The sequence below is a fragment of the Nomia melanderi genome, chromosome 11, assembly GCF_051020985.1.
Source record: "Nomia melanderi isolate GNS246 chromosome 11, iyNomMela1, whole genome shotgun sequence".
Taxonomy (NCBI): domain Eukaryota; kingdom Metazoa; phylum Arthropoda; class Insecta; order Hymenoptera; family Halictidae; genus Nomia; species Nomia melanderi.
This window is the reverse complement of record NC_135009.1, coordinates 6,613,719-6,639,368: the sequence shown is the minus strand read 5'-3', so window position 1 is coordinate 6,639,368 and position 25,650 is coordinate 6,613,719. Positions and strand designations below refer to the sequence as shown.

The 25,650-nt window shown below is 40.9% G+C and overlaps 1 protein-coding gene across 3 annotated transcripts in view; it reads right to left on the bottom strand.

Annotated features, from left to right (window-relative positions):
• The window catches only part of N (neurogenic locus Notch protein), a 336,265-nt gene that overhangs the window by 97,615 nt on the left and 213,000 nt on the right, over positions 1–25,650 (bottom strand). For all 3 annotated transcript variants that reach the window (XM_076371906.1, XM_076371907.1, XM_076371908.1), the window contains one exon: positions 11,385–11,567. In XM_076371906.1, coding sequence (XP_076228021.1) covers positions 11,385–11,567 — 183 coding nt within the window. The remainder of the gene's footprint in view (positions 1–11,384; positions 11,568–25,650) is intronic.

Below are 25,650 nucleotides of genomic sequence, written 5' to 3'. Positions count from 1 at the left end.
CGAGCGCCAAAGGTGGTCTCCCTGCAGATTCATTTTTCCCGACCAGTTCGCGGAACTCTTTCTTTTGCCGATGCAACGTGTTTCCCGGACTGCGTCTCGCGATCTAATAGATCCGTTTTACCGGCTGATAAATGGGCCTCGAGCGGTGGCGAATGGGGTTAAAACTTCGAACTCGATGCGTCTCGCGAACCGGGGATGATGGATTTCTCACATATCGAATTATATGAAATTGTACGAAAATATGTATTGTATGAGAGTACGTTTATATGAAATTTTATGAAAATAAGTAGCGTACGAAAATACTATTATATAAAATTGTATGATAATATATGCTAATAATTAGTGAAAAGAATGTATCGTAATAAATTAAAAATGTTATCATTTTAATATAGATAGTTCTCTCAAAAAGAAAATTCTTAATATGTCCATGTTATATTTCCAACTTATTCTCTCATACAAAATCTATAGTTACAATACACTCTACAAATCTATCATACTTTCGAATCATCCGACAACCCCGTTACAGATTAGGAAAGGAGATCCCGAGATGTTTCCAAGATTCGAGTAATCGGAGACATTCGGAATTCTTTCATGGTCGACGGAGTTCGGGTGAACTTGAGCATTCGGGCACGAAGAAAACCCCTGAGCGTGCCAACGACTTTTTCGAGGTTCCTTCTTCTTCATCTGTCTCCTCCGCCCCCAATCCTCGTCTCAACTACCGGTTAGTCTAGGTGGATGTAATCAGCGGTCGGTGATCTGGACCAATTTAGATGCCGCGTGTCTAGAGTCTGGTTCGTCCAGGCTCTCCTGATGCGCGACTGACGAAAACAGAGAGGAGAGATAAGGGCGGATAACGACAGACCGAAAGAAAGACGTGCGAAGCGCTGATCACCCTGGATAAAGTCCACTGGAAGGCTTAGCGGGCGTGTTGGGTAAACGTAGATAGAATCTCGCTGCGCCTGTCGACGCTGCAGTAAAAAGGTAAATAATTGTTATCGCAAATATTGGGAAATTAGTGAATAATGAAAAACTATTTGAACTGTAGCAATTGATTATGTAGCAATTGCTAAGGCTAATGGCAACTGAAGTGTAAAGAAGGAACCTTACATATTCTTATATAAGATATTATAGGTATTTAAGTACAATTATTTCAAAAGGAATATGGAAGATTCAAGGCTTCCATGAATTGTGAATGCGAAACATGAGAAACAAGTGGTCAATTCATAACATAGTATAAGAATGAGAAAACAAATTTAGAGTGTGCGTGCCCTAATTAATTCGGTAAATCGCAAAGTGTAGCAATATATCTTTATTAAAAACCCACAAAGGGAAATTATTTCCAAGTCCAACTCAGTAAAACGAAATACTTCAATTCTTTTCCATTTGCATATGCTATAAACGCCAAGGATTTCGCAGTTTTTCGATCACTCGCTTTCACCTCGCACCGTAAAAAGAATCAAATTGAATTAACGCGGAACAACGGGAAAGTAAAAGCAGCAATCGACCAATTTCACGGAATAATTCTGAGACAATCGAGTAAGGGAATATAGAGCGAGAAGAGGGAAAAAGAATATATTCCAATGAAAGGAAAGAAGAGAAGGAAGACGTTTCAACAGAAAGAAAAAAAGAAGGTATTTTAATAAAGAAGGAAAATAAGAACAGTGACATTTTAAAGAGAAAATAGGACATTGCGATAAAAAAGAAAAAGGATATTTCAAGAAAGAAAGAAAAAAAGGAAAAGGATTCTGCAATAAAAGGCAAAAAGAGAATATTATAATAGAAAAAGAAAGAAGAGGATATTTTAAAAGAAACGAAAGGGGATATTTTAATAAAGAAAAAAAAGGAAAGTGTACATTGCAATAAATAGATAAAGAAAAAGGATTGGGTCGCAAAATCGTCTCGTACAGACCGCTCGAATCGTGCACAATAAATGCCCGCGTCTCCTCTCTCGGGAGGGTGCCGTCATTCCTGACAGTCGCGCCTCACCCCTTCACCGCTTCGACAGCGCGTCGTCTTTGTCCAGGTCCGATCGCGCATCCCGCTCTCGATGAAGAAACAAAAGCATAATTTATAAGAGGAAAGGAGAGGAGATCGTTGCGGATGGGAGAGGATATGTCAATTGGAACCACCGTGAGCGTGGTCCTCGGCGAGAATAATATCGGTATTGTTCTGATAAATTGCTCGCGCGACGGAAAATGCACGAAACGACGATATACGATCCCTGGGCGTGTAAAGGCGTCGGTTTTACGAGAATAAAACGTGTATCGATGCACGCTGGAACATATTGAATATATGATTTACTCGATAGTCTGTAATCGTATGTTTACGTTCATAAATTGTCATTCTCTTACGGTACTCTTTCAATGTTTGTAACGAATTGCTATTTAAAGTTAAACTGAGCATTATTTGAATAAATATTAATGAAGTAATTGTTTGAACGAATTCTCGTTAGTAGATCTCTACAAATCGCCATGGATAGGGTAATAACAAAAATTCAATTGAAACTAAAAAGAAATTAGTTTCAATTCTAACAATTTAGATAATTGTGTTTTAACCGTATAATTTGAACTGAAAAACTAATAATCAACGATCTAATAATCGCTAAACAAATTACAAAATACTCAATCTCTACCCTTATAACATCGAATAATTCACATTTTCAAAATCAGTTCTCACCAGCACGAGTAACACTCAATAGAAAGAAACACTCCTCAAACGCTTTGCCAAGAACCATTTCCATCAAAGTAAGTTCCTTCCGAGAACGAGCGTCCTCCTCTCGAATGATAAGGCCGAGGTCCAAGCAGAAAAGTAGAATAAGTCGACGAGGGTCGACAATGGGTCCCCTTATCGAGGGAACGCATCGTCTCTCCGGCGAAGAAAGGGAAAAAAATCGAATTGAGATAACAAAGGGTAGGCAAGAGCGCGCGGTCTGTCCGCAATCGGCGCAATTGTGCGGTAACTACGCTGATTCTTCTACAAAGATTTATTACGCTTGCGCTGTGTATCTAGCGTCGTAAGCAGAAGCGGCCGGCGCAGAGAGGCTCGCTTATTGCGCCCGAAGAAAAGAAGCGAGAAAAGGGAGGAGGGTCGAATAAGGGCTGCGCGAGGATCGCAGAATGCGCGCCGGGCATTGTCCGATGGCGTACAATGCAAGGCTGTTGGGATTATACTAGGAGTAATCTACATCTTCAGTAATGTATCATACCACGCGTGTCCCGGCGCGCTGCATCTCCTTCCGAGCGCATCCGCGCCGATCTCGTTTGTGTGCGTCCCGGGCGCATTCGTGCGTCGCGGCCGCACCGAGGGCATTATTGTTGCATTCAACGGCGAATATTGAGATATCGCTGCGCACCACAATTCCGCGGACTATTCGCTGCTGGATAATGAACACTGCGATGCTTCTGTGCACTTTTTAGATTCCGTTGCAACGAATTCTTCTTGGTCCTTTTGGGGGTTTTGTTTGTTTGATGGATTGAGCGTGGGCTTTGAAATAATTGTTTACTGAATTGTTGGCAGAATTATGAAAATTTCTGAAACTGTTTGGAACCTTGAATTTCTTAACAGTAGAACTACCGGACGGGTCGAATTGATCCATTTCAGGATTCTTATTTTTTCTTATTTTGCAAGTATTTCAATTATGAAGGCATTTTTGCGAAATATTTTCAATTGAATTTGTATATTTGCATAGGTAGAACACTAGGAAACTTTTCGAATTTACGAAAACTTATTATTCTAACCTTTATGAAAAACTGGAGACAAGTCACTCTAATTGCTCGGTAGTTTTAGTGTTAATAATGTGTACTAATTTTTATTAAGAATTTTCATTTAGAAATTAGGTGTGAATTAAATATATAAATATATACATTTGTTTTGATACGAATCTTCGATCAAATTTCGAGGGAATTGATTTGTGACAGATTTCAAGTTTTGTAAGTCTTTTTGCAAATAATTCTCGTTTGGTTAATTTACTATTTTTAAACTGATTGATAAATTTCTTTAACATTAAAAATCTATTTGTAGCATAATTTTCGAATAAAAAGTGGAATTATTTGGAGTGATAAGTCGGCATCGTCAACTTTGCATACGTATCAAACACATCATACAGAATAAGGGAAGTTTCTTTAAAATTCAACATCAACCGGTGAAACTTGATACGTCAAGTGTCATTTTAACGAAAGTCCAGGAAGAGGCCCTGCCACGGTGACTCGCAAATTCCCATTCCGTGTGAAAATACCTGGACGCGTCCCTGGGAAGATGGCGTCGCAGATAACATTGTTTTGTCTTTTGTCGCGGTGGCTGAGGGGGCGATCTATCGCACCTTTCGCATGACGCTACCATTATATCATTATCGTGGCAAGGTAGCCGCTACACATTTTACTGAAACAATTTACTATTCTTCGAAATCGAAATCTGCTTCTTCAAATTTTGTTTACATAGTTCTATATTATTTTCAATGAAATTTCGAATAATACAACAGAAATTATAAATCAAAACCAAACACCATAGTGCTTTAAGAAGAAATTTATAAAAATATAAACAATAGAAGAAATATTCATAGACACATTCATTTTCCAATTAAATGAAAGATTCCCCTATTTTTAACTTTGCATGATAACTAGTTTGACTAGTGCTTTAGTAACATCACGGTTAAACTTGGATTGTCCCCATTTCTCTTTATCACAGTTCCAGCTGGTTCTTACATCGATTAATTTGTCATAGTAACACCGATCGTCCTCAGCGGCCAAGTTATTACTACCAATCATCGTTCCATGGATGCGTCGTGATGATACAAGCTGTATTCCGTGCGTCGCAGTAAATCAAGCTTTAATTGCGGCAAAAAGTGAACGCTCGGAGCAGCAATAAGTCGGGTAACAGTGTTCAGGCGGTATCAAATATTCGCGTCATTAAACGCAAAGTTGCAGCTCATCGATTGCGTATCAAGTACAAGGCGCCAAACCTTCGTTTTAATAACAAGCAGATTTCGTGGTGTATGTTTAATAAGCATTCAATGCAACCTGCAGCGGGCGGTTGCAACCCGCGCACACCGTCGGCGATTTATTAATCTTTCTTTTTCACCGGTGTAACACGGATCGCCGCGTGTGAGCATTCAGAGGAGGAAGAACAGTCGCGTTATCAGATGGCTCGGTAGAAAACGCAACGCCGTTGTAATTGGTATCGTCCGTCAGTGACAGAGAACCGCTACCGATCCTCTTTTTGCTGCGACATAACGTATTCGACGCCGTTACCGTACGAGCCGCTGACAGCACCTTTTTGTCCATGGATATTAGGTCAATGAGAAAACAATTACTCATGCTGTTTTATTGTATTAAATTGAAGATAATAAATAAATATTACATGAAAATGAAAATGGAAAATAAAATGTTCTACATTTAACCGCGATAATTGTTTCCGAGACAAATTTGTGTCTTCGTATGTACAACTATTAAAATATTCACATACGATCTTAATAGAGAAATAAATAGATTCACTAAAGATGTATGAAGTTTCAATGCATGAACATTTGCTAGAGACTAACAGGTATCTATTAATTTTCGAAACACAAATTTCAATGGGATCTACAATGCCCAAATCAAATAGAGGATTTACTATCGCACTACTTTCGCAATCCTCCAAACGCTAACACCCTGTCCGAAAGCCTTCCACACTTCAATACCTCCAAAAAACGAGCCGTTGAGCCACCATCATTCAAAGACGCTCGGACACGATTCGACATCGCAAAACGAAAGACAAAAGCAAAACACCGATCTCATTACCCCCGTCACGGTCTCCGCAGCGGAGAGCAGTCAGCAATTACAAAGACCTGTACACTACTCGAGGTCTTGTGTTCTCGAACACGCAGCTCCCGCAGACGCGCGCCCCGTCTGCGAAATCCTGAATGCTCGAGTATCCTCTTTCCTCCAACCTCTTAGCGCTATTTAGCGGATCCTTTTACGGGACAGTAGGCCCCGACAAGAAAGGAAAGCGCAGCGAACGGGCCTCGAAACAAGGGGGCGAAAAAGAGACGAGTTTCGCTGAAGAAGAAGAAGAAGAAGAAAAGAAGAAGAGGAGAAGGCGGAGGTGGAGTACCAAAATGGCGTCGGTGGCCGGTTGACCGGTCCAGGAGGACAAGATAAGCCCTTTGTGTCCGTACGGGGGCCCTGGGGCAACGGATCCCCTCGTTTCGGTCTCATATTTCGCGAATCCCGCTATCATATTTTACTCGTTCGCCCCTGCCCCCCTTCGTGCCTCTTCGGTACCCCTTCGGTAGCCCCTCTTTCGGCCCGGCCCCGATTTTTTGCTCGCTCAGTTTTCGGTACGCTCCCGTTCCACCGAACCATCTACCTCCCTCGATTGTCCGCTCCTCTAGTCGAAAGGTCCATTCGATCCGTGTTTTCTATGACAGGACACCGCGAGGTTCTCCTGCGAGGCGTATGAACATCCATCGCCGCATTTCATTCCTTTACGCCATCTTTGTGTTTATTATACGTATTGTGGATGTACAAGTTGATGGCGTTCGCGGCCGGCCGATTCGGCACGGAATAAATTATGTAAATACGGCGGCGCGACGAAGGGACGCGTAACTTCTGGCTCTCCGTCCGACACTGGACACTTAACAGCCCGCTTTTCGACGTACTTATGCTACCGCGAACCTTATCAGTCGATCGTGTACGCGCACACCCCCGTTTATCTCGCGGCAACTACACGATTCTATATCTTTGGCCCTTTCATTGCTTGGTTAATTTGTTCAGAATCGTTCCTCTCTTGTCGCGAGGGAATACCCCTTGTTACAGTTGGATTTAAGTTTATCGATTGTTTTGTTCTGGATTTTTCGCTTCATTAATGACCTTTTGATTGACTGATTTATTGTAGATTTCTGAATGTGTCATTTTTGAGTTTTATGTGATCTTTAAAAGAAAATTCTATAAGATCTATAGTATTGCGGTTTTGGCAATAAACATTCTACTATCAGAATGATATATAAACTAATAAGTAAAATAATAAGTAAAAATGATATTCTACATTTAATAAAATGTGGTAATAAATAATAGTAGCAATTAACATTGACGTGTTATTCGGTAATACACAAACTATATCGTTTTATTCATTCTTATCTCATTATTTTTTTGTCGTTAAACCCAGTAAAATGCACCGATAATAAAATTTCTCTTTCTAACTTCAACTGTTTACTACCAAACGACCAAAGCATTGTCGGAGACGACGAGCCAGCGGGATTTGGATAAATCGGGACGCCGAGTGACAATAATTTAATCCCACCCGTCCCTGTTTCGACGAGATCCTTCGGAAACCGGTTGGACCTTGTACATCTTCTCCCGAGAATCCGTCTGACGAAGAGATCGAGAATGGAACTGGGATGCGGTAACACGAGAGGGGATTAAATTTCGAGGACTGTCAGACACGAATTAATCTATCGCGGACGAAATTTTCAGAAAGCAATTTCTGATTTCGTATTCGACTCTGTTGATTATGTTACTTCTTGTTGGAGTCGCGTTTCCACACGTAACTACCTTCTGTCGTGCATGCTTTGACAAGATGGTAACGTAATGATTAAACGATCTTGCAGTAAAGAGAAATTGATGGCCAATTTCGGCGAAAGTTAATTTTCAAAGATATATTGTGTAGTTTTGAAATCTTTACGCCGAGGAATAAATATACTGCAAAGGAATATTATAATTTAGGATGTTGATAAGGTCCACGTGAAAGAGATGTCAGGAAGAAATTGACAATATCAGAATAATGACGTAATTTACAGTAAACTCGTAGCTTATATGCAATATCAGCACATTATATACGGAGTTAATTTATTCGATCATCAGTGGAACGCATAAAGTGTAACGGTGAACGCAAACGTGCTACTGTTGCGATGATATTGTTCCCAAATTAATATATCATGACGTCGTTATGCTATAACGTTAACCTCTATATTATCACAGCATCACCCTACCGTATTATCTTATTATTACCCTACCACAATATAATATTACGATTTACTCATTTCCTTTTCTACTTTCGTGATTCACCAATCGCTGAAACTCTGTTTCTTCTACTTTCAGTAGCATTCTTAAACATAAGAAAAACAAGTTTCTCTAAAGAGTGTAAAAAAAGAAAAAAATGTCATAACTACCAATCAAATTATGAAATCCTCAAATTAATATATCATCGCAACATTACACTATCGTATTCTATCACAATAACAAACTATTTACCGTATTATTCCCCTATTACAATATAACATTACAATTTACCCATCTCCTTCATAATCATTCACAAAATCACCGAAACTTTGTTTTCTTTACTTTCTCTGGCACAATTAAAGCAAAATGTTCCGACGGGTGCAAGAAGTGAAAAGAGGAAGTGGTAACCCATGTGGTGAGCAAGTGTCATGGCCGGAAAAAAGAAAAGATTTGGCAATCGGTAGCGGAAATATTCATTGTCCTAAGAAAGGATCTAAGAGGGTGGCTCAGCCACGGGATCCTGCCGGCCGGATATTAGGCGTGTTTCCTTAATTGGGCGATATCTTTCGTCGCCCTAGCCGGACTCCTCGATTTATCGTGGGCGCGAGGATTCGTTAAACGGCGTGCACATCGAGGCGTAACAACGACGAGCGGCGAAGACGTGCGCGGCGGCGCTGAAGACGGGGCTGGATCGCGGCAAAGGTCGCGCGAATTGTAAATCGACGCCATAAATCGAGAACCCCGGCGGAGGAAGACGGTGGAACGGGACGGAGGGAATAAAGAGACGGCAAAATAGCGTTCGAACCGGCGTAATCGATGGCCGGCGTTTTCGAGCCACGGCTTTCCGTTCATCTTAACGCTCTATTTGTTGCGGAGAACGCTGCGAGCGCCGCCTGCTCCGCCTGCTCCGCCCGCGAGATCCGTAGGGAGCAATTGATGTAGAGAAAAGGATTTGTTCTCTATCCAACACACGATATAATCAATATATCGCATTGAATTCGCGTGAATGATAGCGCAACGAAGGTTGCGCTAGGAAAAACAGTGATGTTGAGAATCGTATTGAAGCTGAGTGGAAATATTGAAACTGAATACTTTTGGAGTTGATTCTCTGGGGATTCTTTGTACCGTTGAAGGGGATTTTCTGAACAAATGAAATTGATTATCAAAAGTATTATTGGTTTATTGAGCATGTATAGTAAGGTATTAATACTTTGTCAATAAGAAGGTAGAATGTTGTAGTAACAACTAGGTGTACCTTTAGTTCTAGAACTTCTTGTTGTAAATAACTTACAAGACTATAATAAAGTAGTGTCACATTTTTAGAGGACTACCAGTTCCTTAACCGACAAAAACCTTCAAATACTGCTATGAACGAAGTTTGCATTTGAAAAGCAACATTCCATCCTCCATGTTCAACGGACCTTCAAACCTCCCTTCGCAAAGAAACTAAAAAATGTACGCAACGGACACGAACAGCGAATAATTTCCTCAATACCTCACAGCCACCTCACAGAACGAAATAAAACCACCGCTAGCGTCGACTCGCCTCAAGAATGTATCCGGACACGGTTCATTCCGGAGAAAGTAAATTCCCGTCAGCGGTGTCGGCGTATGACACAAGACGCGAGTTCTTCGCGAGCGTGCAGCAAAAAAGCGGATAGAACCGTGATGCCAAGACAACAGCAACGAAGTGGCGGAAAAATCGCGGGCCAGGAGTTGGTCAAACGAAATAATTCCTGCGTGCGCTGCTGCGAACGGCAATTAGCGGCGGATCTCGAGTTTCCGATCTCCCGGGGACCAAGGGATATCCCCGGAGGCTAGAGATTTTCGTGGAAAACCCATTCGCGCGTACGAGGCTGAGGAGGATCAAGATTCAGCGCGCGCGATAGCGTATACTGCTAACTTCTCCAGGCCTACGGTGTCGCCGGTAAATTCTTCCGAGATGACAGGGCCACGGCTCGTATTATCTGATGTCGGACCCGCGGAAAGACGCCGGCCGGCGACTCGTTTGCCCTTTAACGCGGCCGGTGCGCGCCTCTCTCGGCCACGCGTAAGTCAGCCTTAATTGTTTGAAGCCACGTAAGCCTTTACCCGGCCCTTCCTGCCTAGCGGCCGTTTAAGGGCCTCGAGTAAAGACTCGGGCCCCAGGGGAGATCCTGCCGATCGATAATCGATAAAATCGACGGAGAGTGACCTGTACGGCCGATATCGCCGTGAATCGAGCGAACGCCTCCTCCTCGCGCCAAATGGGACGCGCTGGCAGATATCGTGGGTTTAGATCGTATGTGGGAAGTTGATTGGTTTTGGGAATTTGATGGCTTGCTTGGATTTTAACCTGTTGTCCTGTAGTAGACTTGCGATGTAAATTTTATATAAAATTTGATTAATCTGAATGCTGTTTTGTCTTCTATGAATGTGGATATTTGTTTTTGGAGCAGGTATAGATGTGGAACAAGTAATTAATTTATTTAGTTTTCTAAGAAATTGTTGAAGACAAAGTGGTTTTATTAAGCGCAGTTGCAAAAGAGATCATAGGATAAGGGGTTGATCCTTTGCCTTACGATTTATTTCGCAACTGTGATCGCTATAACTACTCTCGATATAAAAGATCGATATAACTGAAGAAAGAGAAGAATCCTGGGAATATCCTATATCCATGTCCGTTTTAAATTATAACAATTGATAATAGGATATTTAATTTGAATTAAAAAGGATTGAGAAATATTTATGTTTGGTAAATTCTATTTTAAATCTTCACCACGAGTCTGACACGTTAAGATAAGGCAGGGGGTTAATATCGATGAGATTTAGAAACCGTTCGTTTTTATCGATTTAAAGGCAAAGGTGAAGTTTCAGTTTATACTGAACATTGTAGAGAAATTTTAAGTTGGTTACTTAACAAATTCGATTAAAAAATCATAACTCTAATATTTGAAGTGGAGAAGATATTCGTATACCAACAGACTTCTCGATAAACACAATAGACAAAAATTAAACGACAGACTTTTGTGTTGTCTACTGTATACGATAAATAAATTTCCACTGTGTACAATGTATCAGCTTGTATATCATTTTGATTACGCGTTCCTCGAACTTTTTTTAAAGCTCACGGAAAGCCACAAAAACACACATACAAACACTTAAAACATAGCGAGATGAATGAAGTCTCAGAAACCGATTAAACAGTTTAACCGATTAGCATTATGAAAGTAACAAAGATGCATTCAGATGCGGTTCGCCAAGCGATCACGCGACGCGCCCCGAGTTATCGGTTGCCCTGCGGTACCTGCGGCGAGCAATATTTCTCGAGGACGCGCTCGCGATCGGACCGTTTTTCGATCCTCCGAAACCCAGCCACCGAGACGAAAAGCAACATGTGTTTCGGAAACGAAATAAAAATGCTTCACTTACCAGGCATGCAGACACATCGGAACGTTCCAGGATCGTCCAGACAGGAGCCGTCGTTTTGGCAGGGATGGGACTCGCACTCGTTCACGTTCGTCTCGCATCTCGGTCCTATGAATCCTTGCGTGCAGTTGCAGGCGAACGAACCGGGTGTGTTCACGCAGATGCCGTCGTGTTCGCAAGGGGACCCTAGATGGAATACACAAAGAATATTATAAAATTGTAAGTACTTTGTAAACATACCTGCAAGGAAAAAATGAATTATTTAACAAGAAATTGGGTGCAAAAATGGCACTATTTAGAAAAGGTCTGCATTTACCCAAATGGAAAGTTGCTATTACACGGTAGAGTTGAGCATCGTCGAGATTCTTCACAAGAAAAATATAATTATTACATTGAATCTTTATTCGTGTGTCTTGTAAGAGTGGAGAGCATATACCAAAATAAACTATTAATTGTACTATCAAGTTTTCCAATAACAATTATAAACAATATTATTTAAAAAACAAACCTACCGGTTTTTCTTTAATACTTCAACAAAAATACAAATAAAAACGCTGCAATTAGAATTAGATTAAAATTTCTAACATTCAAATTTTTAAACCCATTATACCTATCCTTGCGTGCATTGCTCAGCACTGGAACAATCAACGGTGAAACAGGGTAGAAAACAAGGTCTTGGTAGTCGCAGGAATTGTTCGCGCGTAGCTGCGCTCGGTCGCGAAAAGGGCCGATAATTAAAGCTGCCGCGAACACCGGCGAACGCGTGGCGCATAATAATTAATAGCCGTGCAAGAATCAAAGTCCAGCACGCAGGTGCATCCCCCATGGGATGCAGGACAAATACATGGTAGGCTAGTGTGCCTTAATTGGTCAAGTCGGCGCACTTTTTCGAGGAAGCTGCCATTAGGGAAAGAAGGGGGAGTAAAGAAGCTCGAGCGGCCCACAGACCAGTGACCATAAGAAGGAAGCGTCGCCTCTGCGCAGATTCCAGGGGTAGCATTCTCTCTTGCCTCTCTTGGACCAAGAATCCGATCCGGCCCTTTTCCTCCTGGTTACACGACTCGCGTTAATTGCAATAAGATAATTACCGGTGACAGCTGTCCGGCGAACCGTCCCCTTGCGAAACGAACGCTTCATCGAGGCCCGAACTTCCCTAAAATGTCAGCTTTAACACTTAAGACTTAAATGTGTAAGCCTTCGACCCCCTATTTGAACAGCAGAGACGTAATTACGTGAACTTCTTGTTTTTCGGGGATTTAATTTAGTATTCTTACCTTGTAATTTGTGTATAATGTTGTCGTGGAGTTACGAGATTGCATTTTGTATTTACCGGAGAAGAATTGTTAGTGATTTTAGTGGAAATAAGTTAGGGGTGAATTTTGGGGAAGAGAAACGTAAGAAATAGGGGTTATAAAAATTTAATATTGTTTTAATGAGAAAAATATGGGGAATTATATGATTTTGTAGGTAGAAACTTGGTAAACATTGTTTTTGTTGGGGATGATTAGAATTCTTGGGAAGTATGACGTTTGTCAAGATAAACGAGGATTATATAGCAGAATGAATATTAGCTGAATTTCTTACAACGAATTGCAACAAATATTTTGTAAACTCTGTATCATTTTCTTCTATATGTTCATAAAACACATCTTTCAAGAATTTGTACTTATGTTGTGTGTCATTAGATTAAATGTAGAAATATTTGTAGCGACAAGAAAAATCAAAGTGCATTGAGAAAGTTGGTCGCCCAGCTTCTACACTGTAAAAACCTGGAATTCGTTTTGTTAAAACGCTACGTGCGCAATCGGTACAATTAACCGTAGTACAGAATATTTCTCCATTAGCGACAACGCGTCTAAGGCAATCATCTGAAGCACATCTACTAGAACGCTTGAAGCTGGCAACAAATGAGCCACTCGAGGAGACTGCAAATCCCATCCACTTCCGATACTCTCTACAAGATCACTGAACTCAAGTGTTCAAGTGTTCAGCAGATGCTACACAGACAGATTTTTCTAATAGGGCAAGCGACGAAGACTTTAGTTCGAATAAGAATAGAATCTCGTGACCATTGAATCATGCTTTCCATTCATTATAAAAATATCCGTAGTCAATTATGCGATTATTAATGCAAAGTCTGCCCTCTTTCAGAGGAATAATGATTCTCAATCTCAGCAACTTGATGGCATAATGTAAAACAGCTGTCGTATAAGGTGCACCGCTTCGTCAAAACAAAAGGTTGTTCATAACTTCGTAAATATTAATTTTTCAACATATGTTTATTCACATCCTTTTCGTCTATTTAGTGTCATCTTCAATCCTTCGCGTTCTCAAATGTTTTGGGTTTTCCAGTCCTTGAAAACTGACATCAATGAAATGGCACTTGTGTAATTTATACAAGAACATTTTATAACCACTAAAATTGTACTGACACAAGGTATAATTACTATATTTGAAATAAACGCGAAGAAAATTGATAAAACGCGTAACAACTGCACTAAAATCGAGTCTGTTACAATAAATTTGAAACTCTAAACCAACGTCCACGTAGGAGCCATTTTTTAAAAGTTGTTTAAGTGTTTGTGTTTGAATCAACTTAAAAATATTAGCAAACGTTAATCAATTCAGTTGACGTTTATAAAACCATAAACTTGTTAAATTTTATTATGCAGTAATAAATAATGAAACTGTAAAAGAAAAGAAACGAATCCTTAGCTACAAATGGACTTATTTCATTTTCAAAGGAAACATTTTTGCTATACCATTTTACAGTTAAACTTCTTCCGATTCATTTGTGAGGTTATCGTACATCATTGATTGTGTGTTTATTAAGAAAGGACATCTGTACGTCACTAAAACTACCATTAACTCATTTTTCTAAAAATGGCTTCATACCACTTTGTAAAAAACGGCTCATATTCCTTAATCAAAGACAGCTAATGCTACATAAGAATAAAGAGTCAGTCCCAGTTTCAAAGGAATGAATAATTCTGAAGCATAGCAACGCGAAATAAAGAATTATCCCGTACGACAAAGGATTCAGGAAGAGCCAAGCGCGAAAGGGCCGAGCCGCGGGCTCGTTCCCGGAGCGACGCGTACAATTATCCACGATATTTATGAACTTTTCTAAAGAGAACGGCAGCAGTGGGGCCGTTTATAAAGTGGCGTCGTGTCGCGTCAGCCCGTGGCACGCTCGCATACCGGCCTCGTGTAATTCGCCGACTGTTTTTCCGACCCCGGCGGGTAATTGCTGTCGCCGCGCGCGACGTTTGACCGGCTAGCGGAAGAACCCGCTGAAAGAAACAGCCGCGGGTTGAAAAGAACGGAGGGGTTGCTACGTGTGTTACGGGGGCGAGCAAGAAACGCATTGCTCCGTCGTGTTCGCAATCGAGCTGCGACGACCGGTGGATGACGAATCGGTCCGCTCTCAGTCGCGTCGACCGTTCTTCAAGAACAGACGTGTCTCAAAAAGATGCGAAATGACGCCGATCGATTTTACTTCAGGTGATCGCAGGTGAAATTATTATGATTAGGTGTGTGGACTTTTTTAAATCGATTCTTTAAATTATTGCATGAAAATTAGTAAAATGTAAGTTTTAAATAAGTTAAATGGACAGTTGGTGTTTTTTAATAACCACAGAACAAAGGTAACTAATTAATTTTTGTCCACGCTATGTATTAGAGGTTTGAAACTAGTTGTTTTGTTAGATAAAATATAAGTAGCGACATGACTGCACAATATCTTCTTCGAAGTAATATAAAAATACTCGTAGCTACTAATGGCACATTGCCAACTAAGAAGCCTCCATAGGATTCAATGAAAACAATCGAAACAATAGTTCTATTGCGCCAACCAGTTTCTCCAAACTCTTAGTAGCAATTCCTAATTTCCTATTGGAGACCACCAACGAGCGCACAGAAATTTCAGAGAACACGATTACCCGGCGGCCAGCTCGCGCCCCGCCGGTGGCGTAATATTCGAGGCGTATCCACGCATGTAATATCGCGGATAATCGATCAATCGTATTTCCTCGGAGGCGCAGTTTGCGAGTTTCGTACGGCCGGTAGCCGGGGCCCCACCGCTCGATCCTCGGTTCTTGTTTCCCGCGTTTCTTGCTGGGCCGGGTGGTGGCTCTTAGGGAGCTTAATCTACCAGAAAATATGCAATCTTGATAATAACAGAGCTCCGGCTTGAGCCGCGAGGTCATTATGGTTATTATTAAACTTAAAATAACAATTTAGCGTTTAATTAGATTCGTTTACGCGTCCTCGAAACACGGGGTGCTTGACATAGGATGAAGACCGATCCCCGAGACTTCGTTTCCGGTAAAATGTTATTAGGAGCAGCATCCTGTTTTCGGCACTTGACACCCGAAAATGCTTGCGTTCTTTTATATCGACATTCAGACGGTTTTAGTGGAACGAGTTTCTTTAAGTGGACTTTTTTGAAGACAGAAGCGGTGGCGCCCTTGTGACGTGCTGTTTTAATGAAGTAATGGTTGAACTGGTGGTAATTTTTATTTTAGAGAATTATTTTTAATATACTAATACTAAACTATATAGTCTTTCATTTTAACTTTTCATTAATTACGCTTTTTTCTAATAGATACCTGCAAGTAAATTAACAAACATTTATTAAGATCTACTCCTTGTATGAAAACATTGAACTGAACCATTTTGCAGTTGTTTCTTACTTATTCTGTTTTAGCATTTTGAAGTTAAATACATGAATATAACAAAAAATGTATAATCAAATAACCATGATACCAAAGACATTTCAATTGAATATCAAACACTACATTCAATAGTACCAAGGAATATATGTCACAATAGTTACTACAGTTATTAACCTTTTACACTCGTATGACATGCTGGAGATGATAATACAAAATTGTTATAAAACGTTGTAAATTATTTGAAAAAGTACCGCACTTTAAAAGATTATAAAAATTAAACCTTATAATAATAGTAAATAAATAAAGCAAACATAAAACGTTGAATTCTACCGCTATAAATTATTTTAATGCATTTTCCTAAAAGTAGCTACAAATTTAAACCCAACAGCATTGAAAATAAACCGAGTCCAAAAGGTTAAATTGCACTCACATAAGGCACTAAATATTGTACTTATTCACGAATTCTGTCATCAACTTTGTCATCAAGGATAAACGTTGCCGAACGTCGCAAGCAAGAAAGTATACAGTCGATCAGGTCCTATTGGCAATATCCATCGGTAGCCCGGATTTCCAAAGTGGTGCAGGTATGCCGGCGACCAAGGGCCAGGTATACGAACTGGCCGTGCTCGTATCGGTTTACTATTGTCAGGGCAACGTTGTCAAATTTCGGTGTAACAATGGCTCTTTGTTTAGCCGGCAGGTAGCGAACGGAGAGCCGGGCCCCTTCGCCGAGATCCGGCCCAAGTCAACTTCGCCAACGAAAACGAAGGAGCGGCCCGAGGAGGAAGCCCGGGCCCCAAGGAAGAGGGATTTCGTTACGCGTTACCGCGTTGTTTGCACTGGCACGCAATGAGCGAACTTACGGAACTCACACGAAGCCCGTTACGTTCCGTAACAGAAAAAAAGAGAAATTTAATATAGGGGAAGTGTGTCTTGCACTTGCGTGTATCTTACTCTGGAGGATTCGTTGTTAATGAGTTCGTGGACGTTTCGATCGTCGTGTCAGTTAAATGCAGGTTATACGATCGTTCGAACAGCAGATTGAAGAAACACTTTTTACTGATTTATCGAACGAATCGAACTTTGTTGGGTCTGAGATGCAAGGAGACTAAGACAATAATGACTAAGAAACACGTTGACTTGTTAGTTTCTATTTTATTCCGAAAATTATTTCTGTGAAATTTGTTTCAACCGTAGATTCAACAATTGAATGCCATTAAATTAATACCTATTTTAGTGTATATATTCCAACAGTAAAGTAACCAAATTAATCTTTACCAATTCACACTTCTTTTTATTACTTTACACCCTAATAATATTAATATTCAAGAAACCTCTTATTACCGCTACTCAATCACTATTCATTAACCTCCAATATCCAGACTGGAAACTGCTCGCGATTCAATCCCACCACAAAACAACAAACAATACAAAACCGAAAGAAGCGAAAGCCTACCTCTCCAAGAAACAAAGACCTTAACCGCGATTCCAGTTACACGACGATTACAACGAAAAGAGAAAAGAAGGAAGAATCGAAAAAGGGGTTTCGCAACGTGCCTTCGTTTCGCTGTTACAAATTATGACGTCTGGACGGTGTCACCTTCGCGAGCCCCGGAGAATTTCAGAGCCCGCAAGATGGCCGCAGCGCCGATGTAATTCAACACCGGACGACCGCGGTCGGCGAACGACCCGGTTTGCGGTGGTCCTTCGCTGCAAATGGACCGACGTTTTCAGGAATCCGGCGTAAATATTTATAAGCCCCGAGGGAGTAAGGGAAAGCTGAGGGAGGAAGACTCCTTCTTCTGCTTCTTCTTCTTCTGTATCCTCTTCTCCGCGATTCGTCGCTGGACGAATTGCAAGAAAAGAACCGCGCAGGAAATACGCGACGGACAACCTTATCTCACTGGGACAGGCGTCCCTCACGGGAACGCCGACGAACAAATTCCGTCGTTCTCTGAAATTAGCCGTTCCCCGCCAGGGCCTGCCTGCTTTCCCTTTGTGGGAACGCGGCTCGAAAAACCAGAAAAACCATTTGTTCGCGGGAACGGAAATTTTCATCGTTTCACGCTTGCGGAATAAAATTACAATTAATGTCGATCTGGATCGGGTACGTGTGCATCAATGCCTTATGTGTTTTGGACGTGACTCTCTTTTGGTATGAATAATTCGATGATTTTATGAACTGGATGAAGGTGTTACGCGTGAAATTCCATGGTGTATAACGCAGAATGAGATCTTCTCGTGCTTGTGAGTTAAAAAATGGAATCTGTGATTTAATTCGTGTGTTTTCTAGTTTTCATGTATCTGAGATTACGCGTATCGCTTGTTTTTATGATTCTAAGGTTGGGAATAAAAGTGGCGGCATAAAACATAGGTTTTTCCAATTTCCATCTCATCGGGATACGGAGAAATGTGTATCGCAGGACACAAGAAACAACTATGAGGTTAGAAGCCCTATTAAAAGGGTTAAGCATCGATTAAACGGATTAGCGTTACTCGCCGAAGGGAAATCTCGGCGTTAAGATCGCCTAATGCAAATTCGAAGCGAATAGGTGCGGTAATTAAGGAATTATCAAAGTAATTCGCGTTCGCTGGCTCGGCTTTCAGTCGGATTATCTGGATTAAAAGGAAATCAGGATACCGAGATCGTCTTTGGCTCCGCGACGAGTCGTAAACTGTTCGAATTATTATTCCGCGTGCCAGAGGGGTTGTAATATCACCACGAGGGTGCAGAATAACGAACTTTAAAATATTTTTATCGAATAGAAGAAAAACAGGGTATAATGTATAATAAAATATTAGAAAAAGTACTACTTAAATACTTTTATCGAATGGACGGTGAAACAAAGAGAGAATAAGGAAATCCAATATATTTGCAAACATTAGAGTGAATAAAAGAAAAACAGAATATTTAAAATGTTGGTAAAAATACTGAAATATTTTTGTGGAATAAAACGAAAGAAGAAAATCATGAAAATCTCAAAAATATTTAAAAACACTAGAAAGTTGAGTTTCCTCAGTAACGTAATTGATTCTGAAACAATTACAAGTAACAATTGAATAGAAAAAGATAAAGACATTTAAAACATTATAAAAACTACTAAGATTCTTCTATCGAACAGAAGGAAAGAAAATCGAAAATTGTTCAACCCTCCAATGTTTTTAAATATCTCAGAAACGTCATCGATCCCCAAATAATTACGAGGACCGACGATCGTCGAGCTACTCCTGTGGTGATTTCAATGCCGGCGGCAAGAAGAGCTGTCGCGTTTATCGGGCCAAAGGATCTGAGAAGGCCACAGGCAATCGTTTGGTAGGGGCTGGGAGAAAGGGAGGGGGGAAGATGAGCAGGAAGAAAGTGGACGTTCCAGCGGATTTAATGACTGGTACCCACCGAAAGGCCGCAAAGAGAAACAAAGGAGTGGGATAAATGAGATGGGGAGGGCGTGAGCTTCGACTAATCACCCGGCCGGTATTAAAAATCTTAAACTGGAACAGGGCTGCTGGAAAATCGGCCCGTTGATGGATTATGATCGTGCAGAAATCTCGCTGGATAAATTCGACGCAGTTTACAATAAGAGAGGGAAGAGTATCACTGCCGCAAAAAAATAATGGAATACCGTTTTTGCGATGAATACGGACTTCAAGTGTTATTTAATAACTGATTATACGTATTCGCAACACGTGAGGGAACAATATTATTAAAGTTTAAAGTGGATCGTATGTTTATGTCGCGACGACGAGGTATCAGCGAAAGAAATTCCTATTTGATATCAGTTCCCTTCAATTACTTCACAAAAATTTGCATTTACATACATAAGTGCCTACAGGAAGAGTCACGAAGCTAATTATCCAACCACTGGAACATCAAATTCAGCTACCATTACCCGCAAACGTGAAAACAACTGCATAACATCGCTATCCCATGTTTCTTCAAGAAATTGTGTCTCTGGTGTTACAAAACTTCAATAAAATCAATACCGGCTAATTGCAGGGTATAAATATCGCATCAATATGCGTTCGTTCACGTCGAATATTGGACATAAATGTCGCGCGAACCTCGCTGAAGCAAGCTTGTTCATTTGCCAGCATGTAACCGCTGTCCCCGTAATTCCCTTTGCCGTATGAATATTTTTGTCAGCCGGCTTGCGTCCGAAAATACCGGCGACTCTCTCCCTCTCTGTCTCTTAATTACCCGGCTGCGGGACCGGTTGCAACCGTAAAAACGTATTTTTGGTAAATAACCGGTGACTCTTTGGTCACGACTCGCCGTGTCCAGGAGCGTAGCGACGCAGAACGCCCCCGAATAAGCCTCTAGAGCCATCAGGCGGCCGCGTGAAGGGGGAAAAATAAGACGAGGAGAGAGACCTGGCCCAGGAAGAATCGTTCTGGTCCCCGGGGGGAAAAGGCTCTCTTTGAGTAATGTCTTCCTAATTACAATCCTCGCGTTCGAAGCATGACACACGGGTACTGTCTACTGGCCGAGGGAACGGGTTCTCGAATGGGGGCTCAGAAAAACTGGGATCCTTAATTCATTATGCGGCTATAAAAAACTTTAACGGCTGAAATCTGGTGCAGGGGAGTCTCAGGCCGGGACTCTCGGAACGCTTTCTCCCGGAGAACTATCCCCGAGGACTATTCACCGGCGACCCGTCAATTTTTTCGGGAAATAAAACGCGGACCCTTCTCGCGAAAAATAAAAAAAATGGGGATTCGGCAACCTGAGCTTTTTCATGGTTTGATATGCGTGAATTCTGATCGGGGCGTGGATTACTGGCTTTAGCGACGCTGCTGATACAGTGGTATGCTTTGCATGTGTACGTGGGGGTTGGAAAGTTTGTGATCTGGAATTTAGAGGTAAATGGTTTTGTAAGATCGTGTGCATGATACAAGTTTATATTTTTCGAATTAGAACTCGTGGAAATATGGGGTCACGTAGAGTTTGATTTCGTTGTATTAACATTATAATTACCACGCGAGTCTAAGTGACCTATTCCCGACTTCTTCTTTTTGAAATTTGTAGATAGATGATAGATCTTTCTCTGTGAAGTTATTAAAGAAATCGATTTAGCAATACGCAAACCGAATTGTAAATCAATTGAAGTCTCAATAGATACAATCCTGGAGTTTATATAGAGAAATTTCAAAAAGTGAATATAACTGCTCGGTAGTTTTGGTATTAATGATTGGGAATATGTGAGACACAAATATTATCAACATGAATGGGTACAACATCGTGATTTGGTAGTAAATATAATGAACTTAACCTATTAAACTTCATTAATGATAATTGTTCCAATTTGTGTTAAATTTCATAATCGCGTACAATTAACAGGTTCAAAAAAGGTAGAAAAATAACGTAGGTTATAAAAAGATTTTCGTTTTATTCTCAGCAAGAATAATTAAAGCATACCGTATACTAATCATTCGACTAGACGCTGCGTTTGGCAAATTAGCCCGGAGGGAGGGGTCGAGGCGTCCAATAAAATCTAGAAAATGAATGGTGACCGCTCATTATTCGGCTCTAATGACTGCAGGTGATCTAAAAAGTGTCTTTCTCCGCGGCGAACGAGCGCGATTGTTAACATTCACCCCCGAAATCCAATTAATTCACCGGCCCGGTTGATTAACGCGCCCAGGGAACACGGCTATGAGTTACTAATGTGAGGAGAGGGACCGTACGAGATCGGTGCCGGCGTCCATCTTGCCTTAGGAGGAGGGCAGAGGAAAACGAACGGACCGCGAGCGATACAAAAGAAGTGTTTCTGATTATTAATGAAGTGTCTTTGTCTGGAACGAAACGTATTAACCGGTCCGCTCGGCTGCGGCAGGCGGCGCGTATTTATTATCGAGCAAATGAAAGGGTTTACTCGGATACATTTCCGAGTGCCCCTCCCGCTGCCCATCCCTTTATACTTTTCTCTTTTCCGAATGATTTAATGTGCAGTTAGCTTCAGCATAGTTACGTGTAACCCTAAGGAAAATAGTTTCAACTGTAATACAGGTTAATTTGTAATCCTACTCCAGTGCTAGCATTTCTTCGTATTATAAAAATATTTCAACAAATTTAGAACTGTAGTAGAATCTTTCCAATGATAATTTGCTTCGTACAGCATCGCAATGTACATACTAATTTCCGTCGCGAGAAAACGAATGTTAATGTTTAAATAAACATCTATTATCAAAGCATTTTTGTTAAAGCTACTAATATTCTCATTCGAAAACGTCATATACAGAAGGCACTAAAATAGTTAAATTCTCGGCCAACATATTATTTATCAGAGAATAAAAATGCACATAAAACTCACGAATTAAAACTAACGGAATGAAAATACTATTTAAAAAAAATACAGTACAAGCGAAGACAACAATTTTCCTTACGCAAGTCGTTTCGCGGTTCTCAGAAATGTAAATTGTATCGTCCGTGCGGGGAATACAAGTACGAGGAGCGGTGCTCGGTTTCGCAAGAAAGCGAACCGCCGATATTAAAGGAGAGGATTAAGTAAGAAAAATGAGGAGCCTATAGCCGGGTAGTTTTTCCGTTCCGCGGCCCGCAGTCCCGGATCGATTTCCTTTTGCGTTAACGGTGATTCCTCTACCCCCCTTACCCCGTTGCCCGTGACCATTACCATTTTTCCCGGTTCACGGGTGATCGAGCACGACCGGTGCCGTCGCGTTTTCTCCTTATTTTCCATGTCAACGGTGCCCCGGCGTGGATTGACAGCGCGTTCTGCGCCGTGTAATATCATAAATCGAATGCCCGGCTGATAATGCGCCGCGATAAACCCGCGGCGCTGTGCGCATGTGTCTGTCAGGGAAATCACCGAGGTGTGTGGGCACCATGCTGCGCACGATTCCCCATACGACTATTAATTAAACAGCAACTACCAACCGTACAGCAAGTTAATTGCGAACCCATTAACCGCGTGCCTGCGCGGAACGAACGCTGAATTTCTACCGTTTCGTGGTAGAACGCGCCGATTTCCGGCCCCGCCGATTTATCTCGACACTGCGAAACGGGCAGTCGGACAGATGTTTGAATACGGTGATTGTACGCACCGCTTGCCGTATGAGATAGTGTTTTATTGTTGGTGACGTGTAATATTGGAAGTGATTGGAAGAATATGAGAGCGCGGAATGAGACTGTTTCATCTGATATTTTTGAGAATGTTCGCAAGTTTACAGGGCACTATCGATTTTAGAATGTGATAATCTGTGGAGTCCTTCGGAATATGCTGTATCTAGGTATTTAGGTTTAATTACATGTTTGATCAGTTTCCACTATACTTATTTGTGACATAATCGTACCACGTACATAGAAGTATTCGGTATATCTCAAATATTTTTCGATTTCGAATTTTAACCTTGAAACCTCCTAAAATAAAAGATAGAGAAATATCGAATAGTCTAAATTACCAACAAATTATGGTAACATTTGAAACAATCAAACAATACAAAAGAATTTTAAAAAAAAACGGAAAAAGCTATCTTAGAAGTGCTCAACTGTTTCTGTATCAGTCAACATTAATGCACCGGAACCAAAACCCAAAAACATTCGGATCACAGGGTTTTAATAACTCCAAAAACTCTCAATGGTTAGTAGCACCAATTTCATGGGTACTCAAACGATCAGCCATAATATTCGTATAATAAAGAATCAAATGGTAGCGTTCACAAGCTTCCCTCGTGATAACAGGTATTGAGACACCGGAGTATTCAGATTAAAGGGTATCTTAAAGCCATTCAATATACATATTCAATTCTAACGCGTCCAGTCAGACGCGAGTGTGTTCCGATACGACTCAAAGGGCCGGCGACGGAGTACTCCCGGGACAACTGTCGATTGATCGGTATCGCCGTGTAACCGCTCAGCCCGATACATAAATCCCGGATGGACCATCAATTATCCCGGCTGGAATTATTAATAATCATCGCTGTACTGGCAGAGGGGACTTGCCTTGATACTTCGTATCGAGACTTCCAATCGCGTCTGGGTAACTCGACCACGGATGCAGGGTGGGGGGAGAAGGGCAGCGAGGGCCTACGAATGACAAGTTTGCCTGCAGATACGAAATGGAAATAAGAAGAAGAAGACGCCCGGGATACTTATTAAGGTGCAGTGCACCCTACAGGTGTTCGTGTGGAATGCTTTGAGAACGAGATCGCGAACCAGAGATCCGAAGTGTTTGGAAAGAGCTGCTGGTTGCTGGCCGCTGCTGCATCCTCCGCGGGTATCGTGTCTTGACCCGCCGTTGAAAAACGCCATAAAACTTTGCCGCTCGGAATTCCACGAAATTTTATTGACGTGTTATCCGGAAAGTTCCGCGTCTGATTACCGACCGTTAAATGGGGTAAGCGGCGTGTTTGGCGAGTGGATCGCGAATTTTGTGCGTTTATATTGATGCCACGGGTCAATAATTTGAGATATGTTTTTGTTCTAAGGTTTAGAGGTATCTTTTGTACTGTGTAATTTCGTTTGAAACGAATTGGAAGGGAATCTAGAATTTTAGCAAAGTTCGCGTAATATTGCGTATTTCTTTTGGAAAGAAGAATAAAGGATAAAGGAAACGATGTTTATTTGGGTTTAGTATGTTTGAATTCATTTGGAAAACTATAAATTTATATGAATATGAGGCACTTTAAAATTGAGAGGAATAATTATTCAATAGATAATAACGCTAATTTTATAATGATCATGGTTATGAAATATTGAATAAAATTTACACTAGGCATAGCTTACCGGAGGAACTGAAATGGTATTTACCATTATAATGGGATCAGCCTGTATCGTGCACGATCCCAATGAATTGCATATTTCTGCAATTGCGATCTGCGATACATCATTCCACAGTCAGATGCATTCGATCAGGATTCCAGCGACACAACGATCACGAATTCTTTGTTCATGATGGATCAATCACGATCGGCGACAACCGCAATAACGGGAGAGCAGCAACATCGCGAAGCCACGGGGAATGAATGAACCGTGTCCAGGATCGAGTTAATCGATCGCGATCGATAGGTTCTCGTCTGCCGATAGTCGTACCACGTGTGGGATTTCAATTTGCCTGAACCATGGGGGCTTACTCGCAAGATTGTGAACATCAATCTAACTATTATCGACTGTTCTCGATCTCTCGATGCTTTTCGAGTACATTTCGTGAGAATGAAATTATCATATTCGAAATAAAAAGTATAAAAATTCTTGTAAGTTCTAGTAACTTATTTGGATTCAACTTTAAAAACGCAGTTTTCGTTTGAATTCGATTATTATAAATGTTTACATAAATGAGCGCATTTGAAAAGGAATTTAGAATAATTATGAGTAGATGTAATGTAAATTTGAAATTGAATTTGTCATTTCATTTGCTTTATTAATGTCAATAGTTAGCATTTGTAGTTAATAGAACTTGAAGATATTTTTATAATATACTTTTCTTTGAACATTCCGAATTTTCTGATGAACATAATAGTGTACGATAGTTGTTATTTGTTACATCAAAGACGTGCTTTAATGTAAGAATGAACCAGTGGCATCATGAGATAAAACTGATGAGATGTTTTCTCTAAGATATACATCTGTGGTTCGCTCA